The sequence below is a fragment of the Bombina bombina genome, chromosome 3 (assembly GCF_027579735.1).
Source record: "Bombina bombina isolate aBomBom1 chromosome 3, aBomBom1.pri, whole genome shotgun sequence".
In the NCBI taxonomy this organism is placed as follows: domain Eukaryota; kingdom Metazoa; phylum Chordata; class Amphibia; order Anura; family Bombinatoridae; genus Bombina; species Bombina bombina.
The window spans coordinates 670,749,081-670,766,860 of record NC_069501.1 but is presented as its reverse complement, the minus strand read 5'-3'; the positions used below and the strand labels follow the sequence as shown (position 1 = coordinate 670,766,860).

At 36.5% G+C, this 17,780-nt stretch overlaps 1 protein-coding gene across 1 annotated transcript in view; it reads right to left on the bottom strand.

The window, feature by feature from the left end:
- MMP28 (matrix metallopeptidase 28) overlaps window positions 1–17,780 on the bottom strand; it is a 248,459-nt gene that overhangs the window by 110,664 nt on the left and 120,015 nt on the right. The window contains exon 3 of the mRNA XM_053707424.1: window positions 229–383. Within this exon, the coding sequence (XP_053563399.1) occupies window positions 229–383 (155 nt within the window). The remainder of the gene's footprint in view (window positions 1–228; window positions 384–17,780) is intronic.

The window sequence follows — 17,780 nt, the reverse complement described above, 5'->3', positions numbered from 1 at the left end:
GAATTACTTGCACAAATACAAAAGATTATTGAAAATTATGGGTTTTCTACTTCTGAGAAATGGAAGTGAACATTGCAAACTTCCAAAAACTGCAACAGATATGCCCTATATTGATACAGCAGAGATTATAAAAACTGCAGATCAATATCTGCTAACAAAATGACAGTGGCTACAAGACTGTGAAACAACAAGGATAAAGTATCTACCGTCCCTTTATGTATAACTCACTTTTAGCTGCATAGCGTTTCCTGCGCCTTTGAACTTGAATAGATCCTGTTTGACCTTCTGTATCTTTCATGCCACATCGTGGTACTTTCATCTGTTGTACTGTGGTAGCATCCAGATTGCCAGTGATAGGCAGGTGACTAAGCCACTGAAATTCCCTGCCGTGGAAAAAAATAATAATAATATATAATTAATTACAAACTAGGCAATTTGGTTGTAACATAACAAATATTAAGTTCAAAATAGACTTCTATGGGAACAAAAAAAATATGCATTTTGTGATAGTGCTAAATAGTCACCTATTGTTATAACAGTAGGAACTCCTTATTTTAGTTTATAATGAAATTTGTAATCTGTCAAATATTCAGTCAATTTTTAACATTCAAATTACAGAAACAGTAAAGTCAACATTAAACCTTCATGATTCAGATAGAGCATGTGATTTTTTTTATTATTTAAAAAAAAAACAAAAAAAACTTAATTTACTCCTGTTACATCTTGGGATCACTTTTTAAAAGCATACCCAGGTAATCTCAGGAGCAGCAATGCTCTACTGAGAGCTAGCTGCTTATTGGTGGTTACACGTATATGCCTCTTGTCATTGGCTCTCAGTGCGTCTAGTTACTGTTCCTTCAACAAAGGATAGTAGTAAAATTAAACATATTTGATAATAGAAGTAACCTGGAAATTTGTTTAAAATTGTATGCTCTATCATGTCACCTTAATTTGTGGGGGGGTTTCCCACTTTTTTTACAGGTATATATTAAAGGGACATTATGGTGGTTGTTGTTTTTTTATTTATATATCAGAAATTATTCACTGCATTGCAAACTATCTGCATGCAAAATAAATAATATTTTAAAAGCATTTAAACCTGCCATTTTCCTAGAAAAATATCTATTTTTTTGAAGACTTGAGACACACTCCTTGTAAAGCCTATTAAAAGTTGTTAATCTCATTTCCTTTTGATGTGGCCAATTAGGGAAAATATATATGAACTCTTGCAAATATCAACCAATCACTGTACAAAATGCGTCAAGGTTCTGCTTACTATTTAAATCGCTCCAGCCTTTCTGGTGGTAGTGGCAGAAAGGCAATTGCAGGCAAAATAAATAATAAAGGTGCATTACAAAGTTTTTTTAAATAATAATAAATACAGGGAAACATATGAAAGTGATGCAGCATAACTGTAAAAATATGGCAAGAAAATATCACCCGAGCATCTTTATGTAAAAAACATAATTTATGTAAGAACTTACCTGATAAATTAATTTCTTTCATGTAAGTGGCAAGAGTCCATGAGCTAGTGACATATGGGATATATATTCCTACCAGGAGGGGGCAAAATTTCCCAAACATCAAAATGCCTATAAATACACCTCCCACCACACTCATACCTTAGTTTAACATATAGCCAAGCAGTGAGGTGTAAAAAGGAGTAAAAAAAGCATACAAAAAGAAGAACTGGAAAAATAATGTGCTTTTATACAAAAAATTCATATCCACCAAAAAAAAATAGGGCGGGTCTCATGGACTCTTGCCACTATGAAAGAAATTAATTTATCAGATAAGTTTTTACATAAATTATGTTTTCTTTTATGTAAGTGCCAAGAGTCCATGATCTAGTGACATATGGGATAATACTCAAGATGTGGAAATCCACAGTGTCACTAGAGAGGGAGGGATAAAATAATAACAGCTATTTCTGCTGAGAAATTAAATCCAAATAATAATTAAGTTTTCTTAAAAAACAAAATAAAAAAAACTCAAAACATAGGCAATAGAATCAAACTGAAACAGCTGCCTGAATAACTTTTCTACAAAATACTGCTTCAGAAGAAGCGAATACATCAAAATGGTAAAATTTAGTAAATGTATGCAAATAAGACCAGGTTGCTGCTTTGCAAATCTGATCAACTGAAGCTTCATTCTTGAAAGCCCAAGAAGTGGCAACTGATCTAGTAGAATGAGCTGTAATTTTCTGAGGCAGAGACTGCCCCACCTCCAAATAAGCTTTGTGAATAAAAAGTTTCAACCAAGATGCCAAAGAAATGGCAGAGGCTTTCTGGCCTTTCCTGGAACCAGAGAAAATAACAAATAGACTAGAAGTCTTTCTGAAATCCTTAGTAGCCTCAACATAGTATTTCAAAGCTCCTACCACATCCAAAGAATGTAGAGATCTTTCAAGAGAATTCTTAGGATTAGGACACAAAGAAGAAACAACAAATTCCCTATTAATGTTGTTAGAATTCACAACTTTAGGCAGAAATTTAAAAGAAGTCCGCAAAACAGCTTTATTTTGATGGAAAATCAGATAAGGAGACTCACAAGAGAGAGCCGACAACTCAGAAACTCTTCTATCAGAAGAGATAGCCAAAAGAAATAACAATTTCCAAGTAGGTAGTTTAATATCAAAAGAATGCATAGGCTCAAAAGGAAGAGCCTGCAAAATCATTAAAACCAAATTGAGACTCCAAGGAGGAGAAATAGACTTAATGACAGGTTTGATACGAACCAAAGCCTGAACAAAACAGTGAATATCAGGAAGTTTAGCAATCTTTCTATGAAATAAGACAGAAAGAGCAGACATTTGTCCCTTCAAAGTATTTGTAGACAAACCCTTATCCAAACCATCCTGAAGAAACTGTAAAATCCTAGGAATTCTAACCATGAAAACCATGAAATATAGGTTTTCCAAACCCGATAATAAATCATCCATGAAACAGATTTACAAGCCTGTAACAGTATTAATCACTGAGTCAGAGAAACCTCTATGACTATGAACTAAGCGTTCAATTTCTATACCTTCAAATTTAGATATTTGAGATCCTGATGGAAAAACGGCCCTTGAGACAGAAGGTCTGGCCTTAAAGGAAGTGGCCAAGGTTGGCAACTGGACATCCGGACAAGATCCACATACCAAAACCTGTGAGGCTATGCTAGTGCTATCAGAAACACATAAGATTTTTCCATTATGATCTTGGAGATCACAGTTGGAAGAAGAACTAGAGGCGGAAATATGTAAGCAGGTTGGTAAAACCAAGGAACTGCTAAAGCATCCACCATCTCCGCCTGAGGAACCTTGGCCTTGAAAAGGTATCTGGGAAGTTTCTTGTTCAGACGGAAGGCCATCAGATTTATTTCTTGAAGACCCCACATCAGCACAATCTGATAAAACACATCTGGATGGAGACACCACTCCCCCGGATGCAAAGTCTGACGACTGAGAAAATCTGCTTTCCAATTGTCTACACCTGGGATATGAATTGCAGAAATTAGACAAGAGTTGTAATCCGCCCAAGAAAGTATCCAAGATACTTCTTTCCTTGCTAAAGAGCTGTGAGTCTCCCCTGATGATCAACATATGTCACTGTTGTGATAATGTCTGTCTGAAAATGAATTAAAAGTTCTCTCTTTAATAAAGACCAAGCCTGAAGAGCTCTGAAGATAGCGCAGAGTTCTAAATTATTGATTGGTAACCTCGCCTCTTGAGGTTTCCAAACCCCTTGTGCTGTCAGAGAACCCCAGACAGCTCCCCAACCTGTAAGACTTGCATCCGTAGAGATCAGAGTCCAGGAAGGACGAACAAAAGAGGCCCCTCGAACAATACGATGATGGTCCAACCACCAAGACAGAGAGATTTGAATGTTGGGATTTAAGAATATCAGTTGTGATATCTGAGTATAATCCCTGCACCATTGATTCAGCATGCAAAGCTGCAGAGGTCTCATATGAAAATGAGCAAAGAGGATTGCGTACGATGTTGCAGTCATAACACCTAAAACTTCCATGCATATAGCCACTGAAGGGAATGATCGAGACTGAAGGTTTAGACAAGCTAAAACCAATTTCATTTGCCTCTTGTCTGTTAAAGACAGAGTCATGGAAACTGAATCTATGTGGAAACTTAAAAAGGTGACCCTTGTCTGAGGAATCAAAAAACTCTCTTGTAAATTGATCCTCCAACCATGCCTTTGAAGAAACCACACTAGTTTGGTGTGAGATTCTGCTAAATGAAAAGACTGAGCTAGTACCAAGATATCATCCAAATAAGGAAACACCGCAATACCCTGCTCTCTGATTACAGATAGAAGGGCACCGAGAACATTTGAGAAGATTATTGGAGCTGTCACTAGGCCAAATGGAAGAGTGACAAATTGATAATGCTTGTGTAGAAAAGAGAATCGCTAGTGGTCTGGATCAATTGGAATGTGAAGATAAGCATCCTGTAAGTCTATTGTGGACATAAAATGCCCTTGCTGAACAAAAGGCAGAATAGTCCATATAGTCACAATCTTGAAAGTTGGGACTCTTACAAAATGATTTAAAAACTTCAGATCCAGAACTGGTCTGAAAGAATTCTCTTTCTTTGGGACAATGAATAGATTTGAATAGAACCCTAAACCCTTTTTTGAGAGAGGAACTGGTACAGTCGCCCTGAAAGCTCTAGGTCTGAAACACATTTCAGAAAAGCCTGAGTCTTCACAGGATTTGTTGGAACATGAGAAAGAAAGAATCTTCCTACCGGAGGTCTTATTCTGAAACCTATTTGATACCCTTGAGACACAATATTCTGAATCCACTGATTCTGAACAGAACCTGTGCAAACGTCCTGAAATAATTTCAATCTGCCCCCCACCAGCTGAACTGGATTGAGGGCCGTACCTTCATGCAGTCTTGGGGGCTGGATTTGTTTTTTTTTATAAGGCTTGGTTTTATTCCAATTTGAAGATGGTCTCCAATTGGAACCAGAGGCCTTAGGGGAAGGAGTGTTTTTTTTTGTTCTTTATTCTGACGAAAGTAACGAAAATGATTAGGAGCTTTACATTTTATCTTGAGGTAGAAAGACTCCCTCCCCCCAGTGATAGTGGAAATAATAGAATCCAATTGAGAACCAAATAAATTCTTACATTGGAAAGATAGAGATAGTAATCTAGATTTAGACACCATGTCCACATTCAAAGATTTAAGCCATAAAGCTCTTCTAGTTAAAATAGATAAAGACATAGATTTAACATCAATCTTAATAACATCAAATATAGCATCACAAATGAAATGATTAACATGTTGAATCAGAAGAACAATGCTAAACAAATCAGGATCCTCTACCTGACGAGCTAAACTTTCCAACCAAAAAGTTGAAGCAGCAGCCACATCAGCCATAGAAATGGCAGGTCTAAGACTATAACCAGAATATAAATAAGCTTTTCTGAGATAAGATTCAATCTTCCTGTCTAAAGGATCCTTAAAAGAAGTACTAACTTCCATAGGGATAGTAGTACGTCTGGCAAGAGTGGAAATAGCCCCATCAACTTTAGGGACTTTCCCCCAAAATTCTTAATTAGCCACAGGTAACGGATACGACTTCTTAAACCTAGAAGAAGGATTAAAAGAAGAACCAGGCTTAGATCATTTTTTAGTAATCATATCAGAGACTGCATCTGGAATAGGAAAAACCTCAGGAGCAACCTTTGGCGGTTTCAAAAAAGAATTCAAACGTTTACTGGCTTTGTTATCAAGAGGACTAGACTCTTCAATACCCAAAGTAACCAAAACTTCCTTCAACAAAGAAGGAATATAATCAATCGTAAACATATAGGAAGATTCATCAATTTCAGAGTCTGATTCAGGATCCTCTAAACCAGAGAGATCCTCATCAGCAGAGGATACTTCAGTATGTTGTTGGTCAATACAAATTTCATCAGAATTATGAGAAGTTTTAAAAGACCTTTTACGTTTATTTGAGGGCGGAATAGCAGACATAGCCTTTTCTATAGCTGCAGCAATATAATTCTTTACATCTGCAGGAATATCAGGTACATTAGATGTTGAAGGAACAACAGACGATGTATTTGTACTAATAGAAACATTATCAGCATTTAACAGCTTGTCATGACAGATGCCACATAATTGAGCTGAAGAAATAACATCAGCTAATTTACAACAAACACACTTAGCTTTAGTAGAACTGTGTTCAGCCAGCATGGTAAAAAAATAAATAAAAAAAATAACATTTAAACAAAATATCCAATTTCCTCATATAGCAGTCTCAGGAATGGGGAAAAAATGCTTATTCTAAAGTATATGCAAAAATGTAAGCATCTTAGCTCTTTAAGATATAAAGAGAACCAGAAGCATTAAAGGAAGAGGGATAACATACAAATAAATGTTTGGCACCAAGTATGAAAATATAAAGACAGTCCAGCACTCACTGTTCAAATCTTGGGTGCAAGCTGTAATAGGGCACTGCACAATCCCTATGTCAATATCCAATAATAAAAAGCAAACAACAGCACTCCACAGAAATAATAATTACCAGTTCTTTTATTGCCGCATAAGCACAACTGAACCAGCGACGTTTCGGATTACATGTCCTTAATCATGCTATACATATATCACTTCCCCTTCCACCTTATATACCCAATAGGGAACACCCACTTACAAATAGTTAACCCTCTGTATTCCACAACAATACTAACTTTCACCACAGCATATGTAAATATCCTAGCTATTTTCATACAAATGTGTAAATACACAATAACATTTTATTCTCTTTAACAAATAAAAGGAGAAAAGCAAATACACAGTTATTTGGAGAAATCTTTATATAACAAGTAATTACTTTTATTTAATTTTTATACAAAAGGGTATCTTTTATTCAAAAAGCAACAAATCTTGGATAAAGGATACCCAGGGACATAACTATCACTTATCTTTAAATTTGTATATAGACCTCAATTTGCAAGTACCTTCATTCTTATAAGAATACTGACAGATCATACTCTTTATTCATACCCATTGGTACCAACGAATTTAGATTAAATATCTAAAATGCCTCCCTTTGTTTGAGATATAACTCTCTATCACCCCACCCCCCGTCTACAGGGGGGTTTAGGTTCTATTATTTGGAATCTAAGTTGGCTGACTCCATGCTGAGCCTCTAAAAAATGGGTAGCTACTGGTGACTTTAAATTTTTTCTCCTAATGCTCGACTTGTGTTCAGTTATCCTATCCCTTGCTCTATGGGTCGTTTATATAAATAAGCCCACATGGGCATTTAAGCAACAAATTTGGTATTACAGTTTAAAAAATCTCTAATCCAAACTTTTTTACCAGATTGGGGATGAACAAAATTTGATCCTTTTATCATATTGTTACAATGTGAACATCCCAAACAAGGGTAACAACCCCTATTCTTTTCTGTTATATAGCTTTGCCTATTCTTTATGGCAGTACCAATATCAGTTTTAACTAAAATATCTCTTAAATTAACCCCTCTTTTATAGGCAGGCATTGGAAAATCTTGTATATTCGGATTATAATTCTTTAAAATATACCAATGTTTACGAATAATTCTTTGAATTTTGGGAATCAATTTATTGTACTTGCTAACAAACACCAGTCTATCCTTATTTTTCTCCTTAGTTTTCACTTGTACTTTTTTTTTTTTTAACAATCTTTATTATATTATTCAACAATGACAATGATACATATATTATGCTGCATACAAAGAAAAAGGATGAGGACTATTTGTCCATGTGTTACACATATTTCAGATAACATACTTTAGCCAAACCAATTATATAACAAACATTGTCTTTTGCGATTCTAGCAGTTTTAAAGTTTTTTTAGTTTGTGAGCTATGTGAATGTATAGTTGAAAAACTTATCTTCCAGAAAGAGTGTCTGAAAGAGGTACCGGAGAAAGAGAGAGAGAAATAAAGAACCTAGAAAAAGAGAAAGATGGAGAAAATGAGAAGAGGAAAAAAGAAAAAAAAAAAGAAAGAAAAGAAAAGAAAGGGGGGGTGGGGGAGAGGGTAGGAGGGGATTATTGACCTCAGATTGACCAGGGGCAAGATGAGTTGTTATCTAGATTTTATGGTTCCAAATTGCTAATATCATCTCATGGTGTTCTAATTGGTGTGTTTTTAGGTAGTGGTATCTTTCCAACATCAAAAGGTCGTCTACTTGGGCTTTCCATTCTAACACCAATGGAATTGTTTGGGTTTTCCAGTATTTTGGAATTCGTTTTTTGGCTGCTGTTATCATTATCAAGAGAAGGGCTTTTCTATAAATTGGAGTCAGCCATTATCTATTTCACTACTCCCCCCCCCCCATCATGACTGATGGAGGTATAGAGGCTGGAGACAGCCATACTAAACAAAATGCACTTATTTAAGGGAACAGAAATATTTTCCCATTTATTAAAAAAGTTCCCCGTGTCCTTGATATATGATTGGGATTCTACCACAAACCTCCTAAGTATCCGGTCTAAATACACTGAAACATTCGAGAACACACAGTCAACACTAGCCACAATCGGGCACCCTGGCGGTTCTGCCAGATTTTTATGTACTTTTGGTAATGTATATATTACTGGTGTTCTCGGATGTTTATTTATCAAAAACTCCTTTTCCTCACACCCAACAATACCCCTTTTAATTGCAACATCAATACAAAAGGTGATCTCCTTTTGAATACAGGATTGTATAAAATCGGCTGGTAAACCTCTCTATCAGATAGTTGGCGCAAAATTTCTGATATTATAATAACTCTTACTCGGAACAATTGTGGCTCCACCCTTTTCTGCTGATTTAATTACTATCTGATCATTCTTCTTAATACTTAATATACTATCATTTTCCTCTTGTGAGAAATTAGACACTCTCTGTTTATATTTAGTATTAATGCCACTATTTTTCTTTAGAAGTTTATTAATATCTGAATTCACTAGAGACATAAATGTGTCCACACTCTTATGGTAATACTGGGGATTAAACTTTTTCATTGTTTTTAATTGTAATTATTTTGTGCTTAACAATGCCACAACTTTAGATGTATCAATTAAATGATTATCTGGTAAAGTGATACTCTCATTTTTCAATGCAAAAAAGGACTTTAGTTTAATATTTCTAAACAAGCAATTTAAGTCCTGATCAAACTGGAAAAAATCACATTTATTTTGAGGGCAAAAAGAAAGTCCTTTGTTTAAAACACAAAGCTCTTTTTCAGTCAAAGATTGATCAGAAATGTTAATCACCAATTAATTTTTTGTCTCTGGTTTTGATGTACTCGGTATTTCCCTTTTATCGCCATTACCTACTTCTTGCGGCGGGTCATGCCGCCCCTCTGGCGTGTGTTGCGTGTCTTCGTTCCACCTTCTGTAGCTGGTGTTGACTGTGTGTTCTCGAATGTTTAAGTGTATTTAGACCGAATACTTAGGAGGTTTGTGGTAGAATACCAATCATATATCAAGGACACGGGGGACGTTTTGAATAAATTGGAAAATAATTTCTGTTCCCTTAAATAAGTGCATTTTGTTTATTATGGATGTCTCCAGCCTCAATTTATACACTGGAGATGAGAGGGAATTTATACTAAAATTGTTGGATATTATACTAAGGTGCAATTATTTTCTATTCCAGGATCAATTCTATATACAGAAACAAGGTACAGCAATGGGCTCCAATGTCGCCCCTACATATGCCAACATTTTTATGAATATAGATGAAGAAAAATTGGTATATAACAATGATTTATTTAAACAGTATTGGGCCACATGGTGGCGCTATATTGATGATGTGTTTGGCATATGGTTGGGCGACATTGGAAGCCTGTTGCAATCTGTGGAATCATTAAATTCTGACACCTTAAAAATTAAATTCACGTTAGTCCATAGTGAGGAGAGTCTAGCTTTTTTGGACTGATAGAAATGATTTGTTACTGGCGAGCAGCATTGAGTCCCAAAATTCAAAGAATTATTCGTAAACATTGGTATATTTTAAAGAATTGTAATCCGAATATACAAGAAGTTCAAGATTTTCCAATGCCTGCCTATAAAAGAGGGGTTCATTTAAGAGATATTTTAGTTAAAGCCGATATTGGTACTGCCAAAAAGAATAGGCAAAGCTATATAACAGAAAAGAATAGGGGTTGTTACCCTTGTTTGGGATGTACAAAATTAAAGATAAGTGATAGTTATGTCCCTGGGTATCATTTATCCAAGATTTGTTGCTTTTTGAATAAAAGATACCCCTTTGTATAAAAATCAAATAAAAGTAATTACTTGTTATATAAAGATTTCTCCAAATAACGGTGTATTTGCTTTTCTCATTTTATTTGTAAGAGAGAATAAAATGTTTCTGTGTATTTACACATTTGTATGAAAATAGCTAGGATATTTACATATGCTGTGGTGAAAGTTAGTATTGTTGTGGAATACAGAGGGTTAATTATTTGTGGGTGTGCCCTATTGGGTATATAATGTGGAAGGTGAAGTGATGTATGTATAGTATGATTAAGGACATGTAGTCCGAAACGTCGCTGCTTCAGTTGTGCTTATGCTGCAATAAAAGAACTGGTAATTATTATTTATGTGGAGTGCTGCTGTTTGCTTTTTACTATTGGCGCCAAGTATGACGCATGACGCAAAAGGAAGTGAAACATTTTTTGGTGCCAAAGCTAATGACTCAACTCACGCCATAACAAGCGCGACTTCGCACCAAAAGAAGTAACGTCAACAGAGACGCAGGAAATGATGAGACTTGCCCATAGACGCAACTTTGCGGCAAAACAAATTTTGCGCCATGAATAACGCAATAAAAAAAGGCATTTTGCATCCTTGCGAGCCTAGTTTGCCTGCGAAAATTTGGAAAACAAAGTCAAATTAGAAGAACTGGAACCCCAGGTAAGAAAAATAATCTTCCCAAACATAATTTCCATACTGAAACTGATATTCTGAAAAAAAAAGGGAAATAGACATAGACCTGACTCATGGCAAATATAAGCAAATATAAGCAAATACATATATTTAAAAGGTTACAATATAATATAAAGCACCAAACATAGCTGAGTGGGTCTTTAAAAACTGATACATTACATACATACCAGAAGACACCCATCCACATATAGCAGACAGCCAAACCAGTGCTAAAAAATATCAGCAGAGGTAATGGTATAGGAGTATAACGTCGATCTGAAAAGGGAGGCGGGGGATGAATCCCTGCGACCGATTACAGAGAGCCTTTAAATAGATTTCCCATGGGTGAAACCATAAAATCAACAGGCAATACTCCCTTCACATCTCTCTGACAAACACTGTACTCTGAGAGGAATTGGGCTTCAGAATGCTTAGAAGTGCATATCACAGAAGAAATCAAGCACAACTTGCTTCACCACCTCCATAGGAGGCAAAGTTTGTAAACCTAAGGTATGTGTGTTGTGGGAGGTGTATTTATATGCATTTTTAGGTTTGGGAAACTTTGCCCCCTCCTGGTAGGAATGTATATCCCATATGTCACTAGCTCATGGACTCTTGCCACTTACATGAAAGAAAGGAAGATATTTTACCTCACAACTTCCTCAGCTCACCATAGTAAGTGCTGTGTAAACAGTTATACTTCAGTTACTGCCCAGCTGCAGGTACAAAAAAAAAAATGGAAAAAATCAAAAGCAGCCAATTAGCATCAGTAGTGCAGAGGTCATGAACTGTTTTACTGTGATCTCATGAGATTTCACTTAACTCTCATGATATTTCATAGTAAACTGAATAGGGAAATAACATGAGTGCGCATGAGGCACGCTACCTTGCAAGTCCTGGGACAGACACACTGATTGGCTGCTTAAAGTCCTTTACAATGAGGTAAAACATCTTTCTTTTTTACATAGAGATGTTCAGGTAATATTTTCTAGTCAACTTTTCACAGCTATACTGTATTACTTTCAAGTGTTTTAACATTTGGGTATCATGTCCCTTTAATGCCTTTTTAAGGGTACTCAACCCTGATTGCTCAGTGTATGCCAGTTTAGATGCACATAAGTTGTTGTAGCAAGTGTGATCTGCCATGTTGTTGATGATTAGTGATAAATCTCTTGTTTGTTACCACATGCCAAGTAATAGCTTGTGCAATATTTTGTTACGGAAAGTATATCAACTTCTTGTCACTTTTGGGGGGACAGGACATATTTAAAGCTGATTCATTTCTATGACAATATTTTCCTTGTACACAAGTACAATTTATCCATTTAATTCTGCTTAGGAAAACATTGCAATGCAATTTATTTGACATATTTTGCATATTTTACTTTAAAATCAATCAGAATTCAAAACCACTGAACATGTTTTGTGTAAATATGATGAGCTATTTGTAGGAAAGAAATCTATGACCTTCTTAATCTCCTGCAACTGCAATATGCAGCTGGATCAGAATTCACCAGAATTCCAATGGCATCACTGAAATTATTGCAAGACCTGACAGAGTTTATGCCCAAAATATGGTTAATGCGCCATCTTAAATTCTTAATGGATCATGAAATCAATTTTTTTCTTGATTCAGATAGAACATACAATTTGATTCAACTTTTCAGTGCAACTCTATTATCAAATGTGGTTCCTTCTCTTAGTATCCTTTTTTGAATGAGCAGGATACTAGGTGAGTGTTAAAGATCAAACTGAACCTGTTCAAAAACAAGGTTGTAGGAAACGATATGCAGCTAAAAGTTATACATAAAAAGGGATAAACACCTTATATTACATTTTATTCACTTTTTCTTTAAAAAAAATATCAAAATATAGAATTAAGGCTGTGACACACTGCAAGCGATGCGGCGCGAGGCTGCTGCTTCGCACCGCACCGCATCTGAAGTTCAATTATTTAATCTCTGAGAGCTTAGCTACGCGACCTGACGTAGCAGAGTGCTCAGAGATGAAAAGGCAGGACACACTGTGTCACAGCCTTTAGGCAGCAATAACTTTACTTACCTTACGAGTGCAGACGTTCTCTTCAGCATCATTTTTTTTTTTTAACAACCGCGTCACAGGCTTGCTGTCTAACCATAGCACTCCTGATCATTCAGCTTAATGTAGCGCACTCGTGCTCTAGCTAAAGCTGTTGGCTGCTTTAAAGGACATCTGCCTAATTCTATATTTTAAAATATTTTTTTATGTGCAGAATTATGTAACATCCTAAACAAAGTTTACTCTCGAACTACGGTTCATAGTTTGCCTATTTTTCATATTTAAATTGATTCATTCCATTTAAAGAGGCATTTGGCTTTTTCATAAGGGATGACTGTAATTAGATGCTTTTTCCTTTCTCTCTTTAGTTGCAAAAAAAAGTGGGCATGTGACCCAGTGTCACATTTACTGAAGCACATTTTTACATTTATTTTTTTGTCTTTGAAGATAATAGGTTTATTCTAATATACAGCAAATTGTTCATATATTGCCTATAGGAAAATATTCACATATGCCCCCGACCCTTGTAAGTTGCTTCATATAATTGCACAGCTGGCCAATGAATGCAGCTTTTATCCTGACTTCCTGCACTTTTTGTTGAATGTAAAGCAGCTGCTCTGTGTTTGTAGATTTGACCATGCACAAAGCAACAATACTTAAATGAAAATCTTAAAATTTATAATTTACCGGAAGTAAAATGGTTTTAAGACTGCAGATCATTTTAGTTTTCATCTCAGTGATGCAATGTGTTACCATTTCTTTCAAATAATCTGTCCAGAAGCCATAAACAATCACTTAGTAATTACGTTTTCAATTAAAGGAGCATAAATCTCAAAACTAAATTCCCCATTAAAGGGCCAGTAAAAGTACCAAATAATGTTATATAATTCTGCACACAGTGCAGAATTATAAAACAATAGCTTAGCGCTAGCTTTATAAAACAAAGGACTGCATAGATATTTACCTAAGAAAATGACTTTTACAGAATGCCGCTCCTTACTCTACTGAGCGGGTCTGTTTTTTCCAGAAGCGCATCATGGCACGCTGTCTATTCACAGTCGGCCCGACCGCACCATTAAACTCAATCTAGCTCGCTCCCGACCTGGTCTGGAAGCAGGAGCGAGTTAGATTGAGTTTAATGGCATGGTCGGGCCGCCTGTGAATAGACAGCATCCCACGATACGCTTCTGAAAAAAACAGACCCGCTCAGTAGAGCAAGGAGTGGCATTCTGTAAAAGTAATTTTCTTAGGTAAATATCTATCTAGCCCTTTGTGTTATAAAGCTAGCGCTAAGCTAATGTTTTATAATGTTATATAAATCTATCTTGCATCTCCTGTACTTGTGACTCCCCCTTCTCTCTACTAGAATTGTTTCTGATAGCTCTAATATACTGTGATTTTATAATTCCTCTGACCAGAGAGGGAGGATGGCAACTAATGAGGTCTCTAAGGCAGTGAGTTCCTTGGTGATCAATAGGTCCAAGAATTAAATATGGTGATTACTAAATGACATCTTAAACCTGACAGTAGTATCAGTGTTATTGAATCTTTGGAACCAATCCTGTAGACTATCTGAGTCACCTCTCCAAATCAGAAGGATGTCATTGATGTACCTCTTGTAAAAAATTATTTGAGGTACATCGTTGCTCCATAGGTAGCGGTTCTCAAAACCTGCCATAAACAAATTGGCATACGATGGGGCCATATTAGACCCCATCGCTGTGCCTGCTACTTGAAGATAAAAGGATTTTTCAAACATAAAATAATTTTTAGTCAAGCAGAATTCTGCCAACTGTACAAGATATTCAATAGGAGGACCAACATATTTATCTGAGGCTACCAACAGTTCTCTCATGGTATCCAAACCTACTTGATGGGGAATAATAGTATACAGACTGTTAACGTCTAATACTACCAATAAATCATGTTTAGCTATCTGCAACCCTTTCAGTTGTCTTAACAATTCACTGGAGTCTAGGAGAAATGCTTTGGTACCCTGTACTACTGGCTGCAGTAGAAAGTCAACATACTGAGCTACAGGTTGCAAGAGTGAGTCACGTGAGGAGACAATTGGACGGCCTGGCGGCATTTTCAGTGTTTTATAAATCTTGGGTATTGTATATAATAAATAGGAATCACCGGAGCAGTCATCATCTGCTTACCCAATGATTCCGTTAAGAACCCATGTGTTACTCCTGAGTCAATCAGGCCCTGCAATTGTCTCCTGAACTTATCAGTAGGGTCAAATGTCAATTTCTGATAGGTATTGAGATCTTGAAGTTGTGATAAATTATCATCACAATAATCCTCATAGTTCAACAGCACTATAGCGCCGCCCTTATCAGCAGGGCAGATCACTATAGTACTGTCGTCCTGCAGGCTCGTGATCACATCCCGTTGATTTCTGGTCAGATTATCCCTCCATATAATAGAGGGAAATCTATCTAATTCCTGTTCTTGAACAATATGAACAAAGGTCTTAATACTTGAACTGTAATTAGTAGGGTCAAATCTAGATTCATGCCCCGAAATGTGAAAGCCTCTACCAACACATTTATCATGGTGTTGGAAGAATTCCTTCACTTTCAATTGTCTAGTGAATCTGTTCATGTCTATCATGAAATCAAGCTCACTGACCCTCTTATTGGGAACAAAGGAGAGGCCCTAATTAAGCAGGCTTCTTTCATGCTCATTGAGGGTGTGTGAGCTTAAGTTGATTATATCCGCTTCTTCCATTACCTGCCCCTGCGTGGAGGTCTGTGGCCGACCCTTCTGCGACCTGAGAAAAGGTTGTTTCCACCTCCTTCCCCTCGAGATGGGGTTTGCACCCCTAAAAAAGATCTACTGTCTGTATCAGTCCTACGATTGAAGGATTGTGATTCAGGGCTATCACATTCCGCTGTTCTACTTTCTCTCTCTTTATCTGTTGAATCCGCCCCACTGGAATCTACAGTGTCAAAGTCACCTGTCTGGCTCTGTTTCGTCTCTGCGGTCGTCCCTCACTGGTACTTGTCAGCCACCTATACACCCTGCCCTTCTCGTAATCAGTTTTCAGAGTATCAAGTTTCCGATTTTTAAATGTGATCAGCTCGTTATTGTAAATGTCTATTTGTGTACCCAGTTTATGTATCCAGTCCTCTCTGGTGTCCTCAGTGAGTGTGCACATGTGTGACTCTTCAAAAGTTCTAATCTCAGTTCTCAACATTTGTAATAATGATGTTACTTCCTCAATAACCAATACAATTACATTTGTTGAGAATGTTACACCATTCCTTTTTAAATTCTATATTATCTCTACCAAATGTTGGTATATTACGTACTCTAAAACTTCTAGGTATCTGATTAGTACGAAAATATTCAGTAATATAGCTACCATGTAAAGAAAGATCCACCTCCCTTTTCTTCAATTTTAGTAGAGAGAAATATAAATTTGTAGGGGTCTCACTTACTGTACGTAAAATGGGTGCAAATAGAATCCTGGCTGCATCCTCCGTTGTTAAAGAAACAGTACCAGATTGTGCTTGTTTCACTTGAACTGTTGCATCCTCAATGCTTGATGTCCCTTCTGACATATTCACCCTTGATCCACAAACACACTAGGTTGGTGTGTAGGATGAACTCTATCCACTGTACGCTGTTACGGAATTCTCCCTGTATCACAGTTAAAAACAAATCTCAGGCGTCCAAAGACAAGATTGCCCAGGAACAAATGGAAGGAGATGTCCTGTAAATCTAAACAAATGGGGGCTCTTCGCAAAATAATATCCAGCTATACTTCATGTGAATCTGCCCTCCAACGGCCAACCACCCGGATGTTCTGTGTAAATAATATAGCTTCACAACAAAAGCAAACAAACCAGGATTTCTTCAAAGTGAGTCAAGTTTATTGACGTTTTGGGGAGTAAACCTCCCCTTCCCTCAGAACATAAAGTGTACAAATACACACAAGTTTATATAAGTGAACTACTACACAGTAACCTCCTACATCCTGTTCAAAAAAGGCGCCAACAATACATCATGCCCGGTTACACCCTTTGCTAGAAGGTACAGTGCAGGGGTCCATGTGATTAAGTATATGGCACAAGCTGTTACCTGTCTTTCATGTTTGTTCAGTTTGTTAGTTCATTTTTGTCACAACTTTCAATGTTATGTATGCTTGATTCACTATTGTTTTTGATGACATTATTCCCAATGGTCCACGAGTGTAGTGTCCACATTATACTACCTGTTAAGTGAAGGTGTAAATGTTTTCATTTATGACACATTTTGTGATGTCTAGGAAGCACGGATATGACACAAGATTGTTGGTAAACATTAAGATGAAATGACGCCAGTACTAACGTACATCAGCATGAACCGGAACCGGAAGTGAAATAACTTCCGAATCTGGATACACGCTAGTAGTAAGTAGCGATCACTGAGGTGAGAGAGGAAATAAAAGATGTTTCCTGATATTTTATTTTGATGCATATATGTGTGGGCACAGAAATTTGTATATTTAAATTTGAAATTGAGTATGTTAATGAATATGTTTGATATTGAACACTTGGTTTATAATAGATGGTGTAACGACACTGGAAGTGGTTGATATGTAAACTTCCGGGTCTTGCTATGGGGTAACCGGACATGATGTAATGTTGGCGCCTTTTTTGAACAGGATGTAGAAGGTTACTGTGTATTAGTTCACTTATATAAACTTGTGTGTATTTGTACACTTTATGTTCTGAGGAAGGGGAGGTGTACTCCCCGAAACGTCAATAAACTTGACTCACTTTGAAGAAATCCTGGTTTGTTTGCTGTTGTTGTGAAGCTATATTATT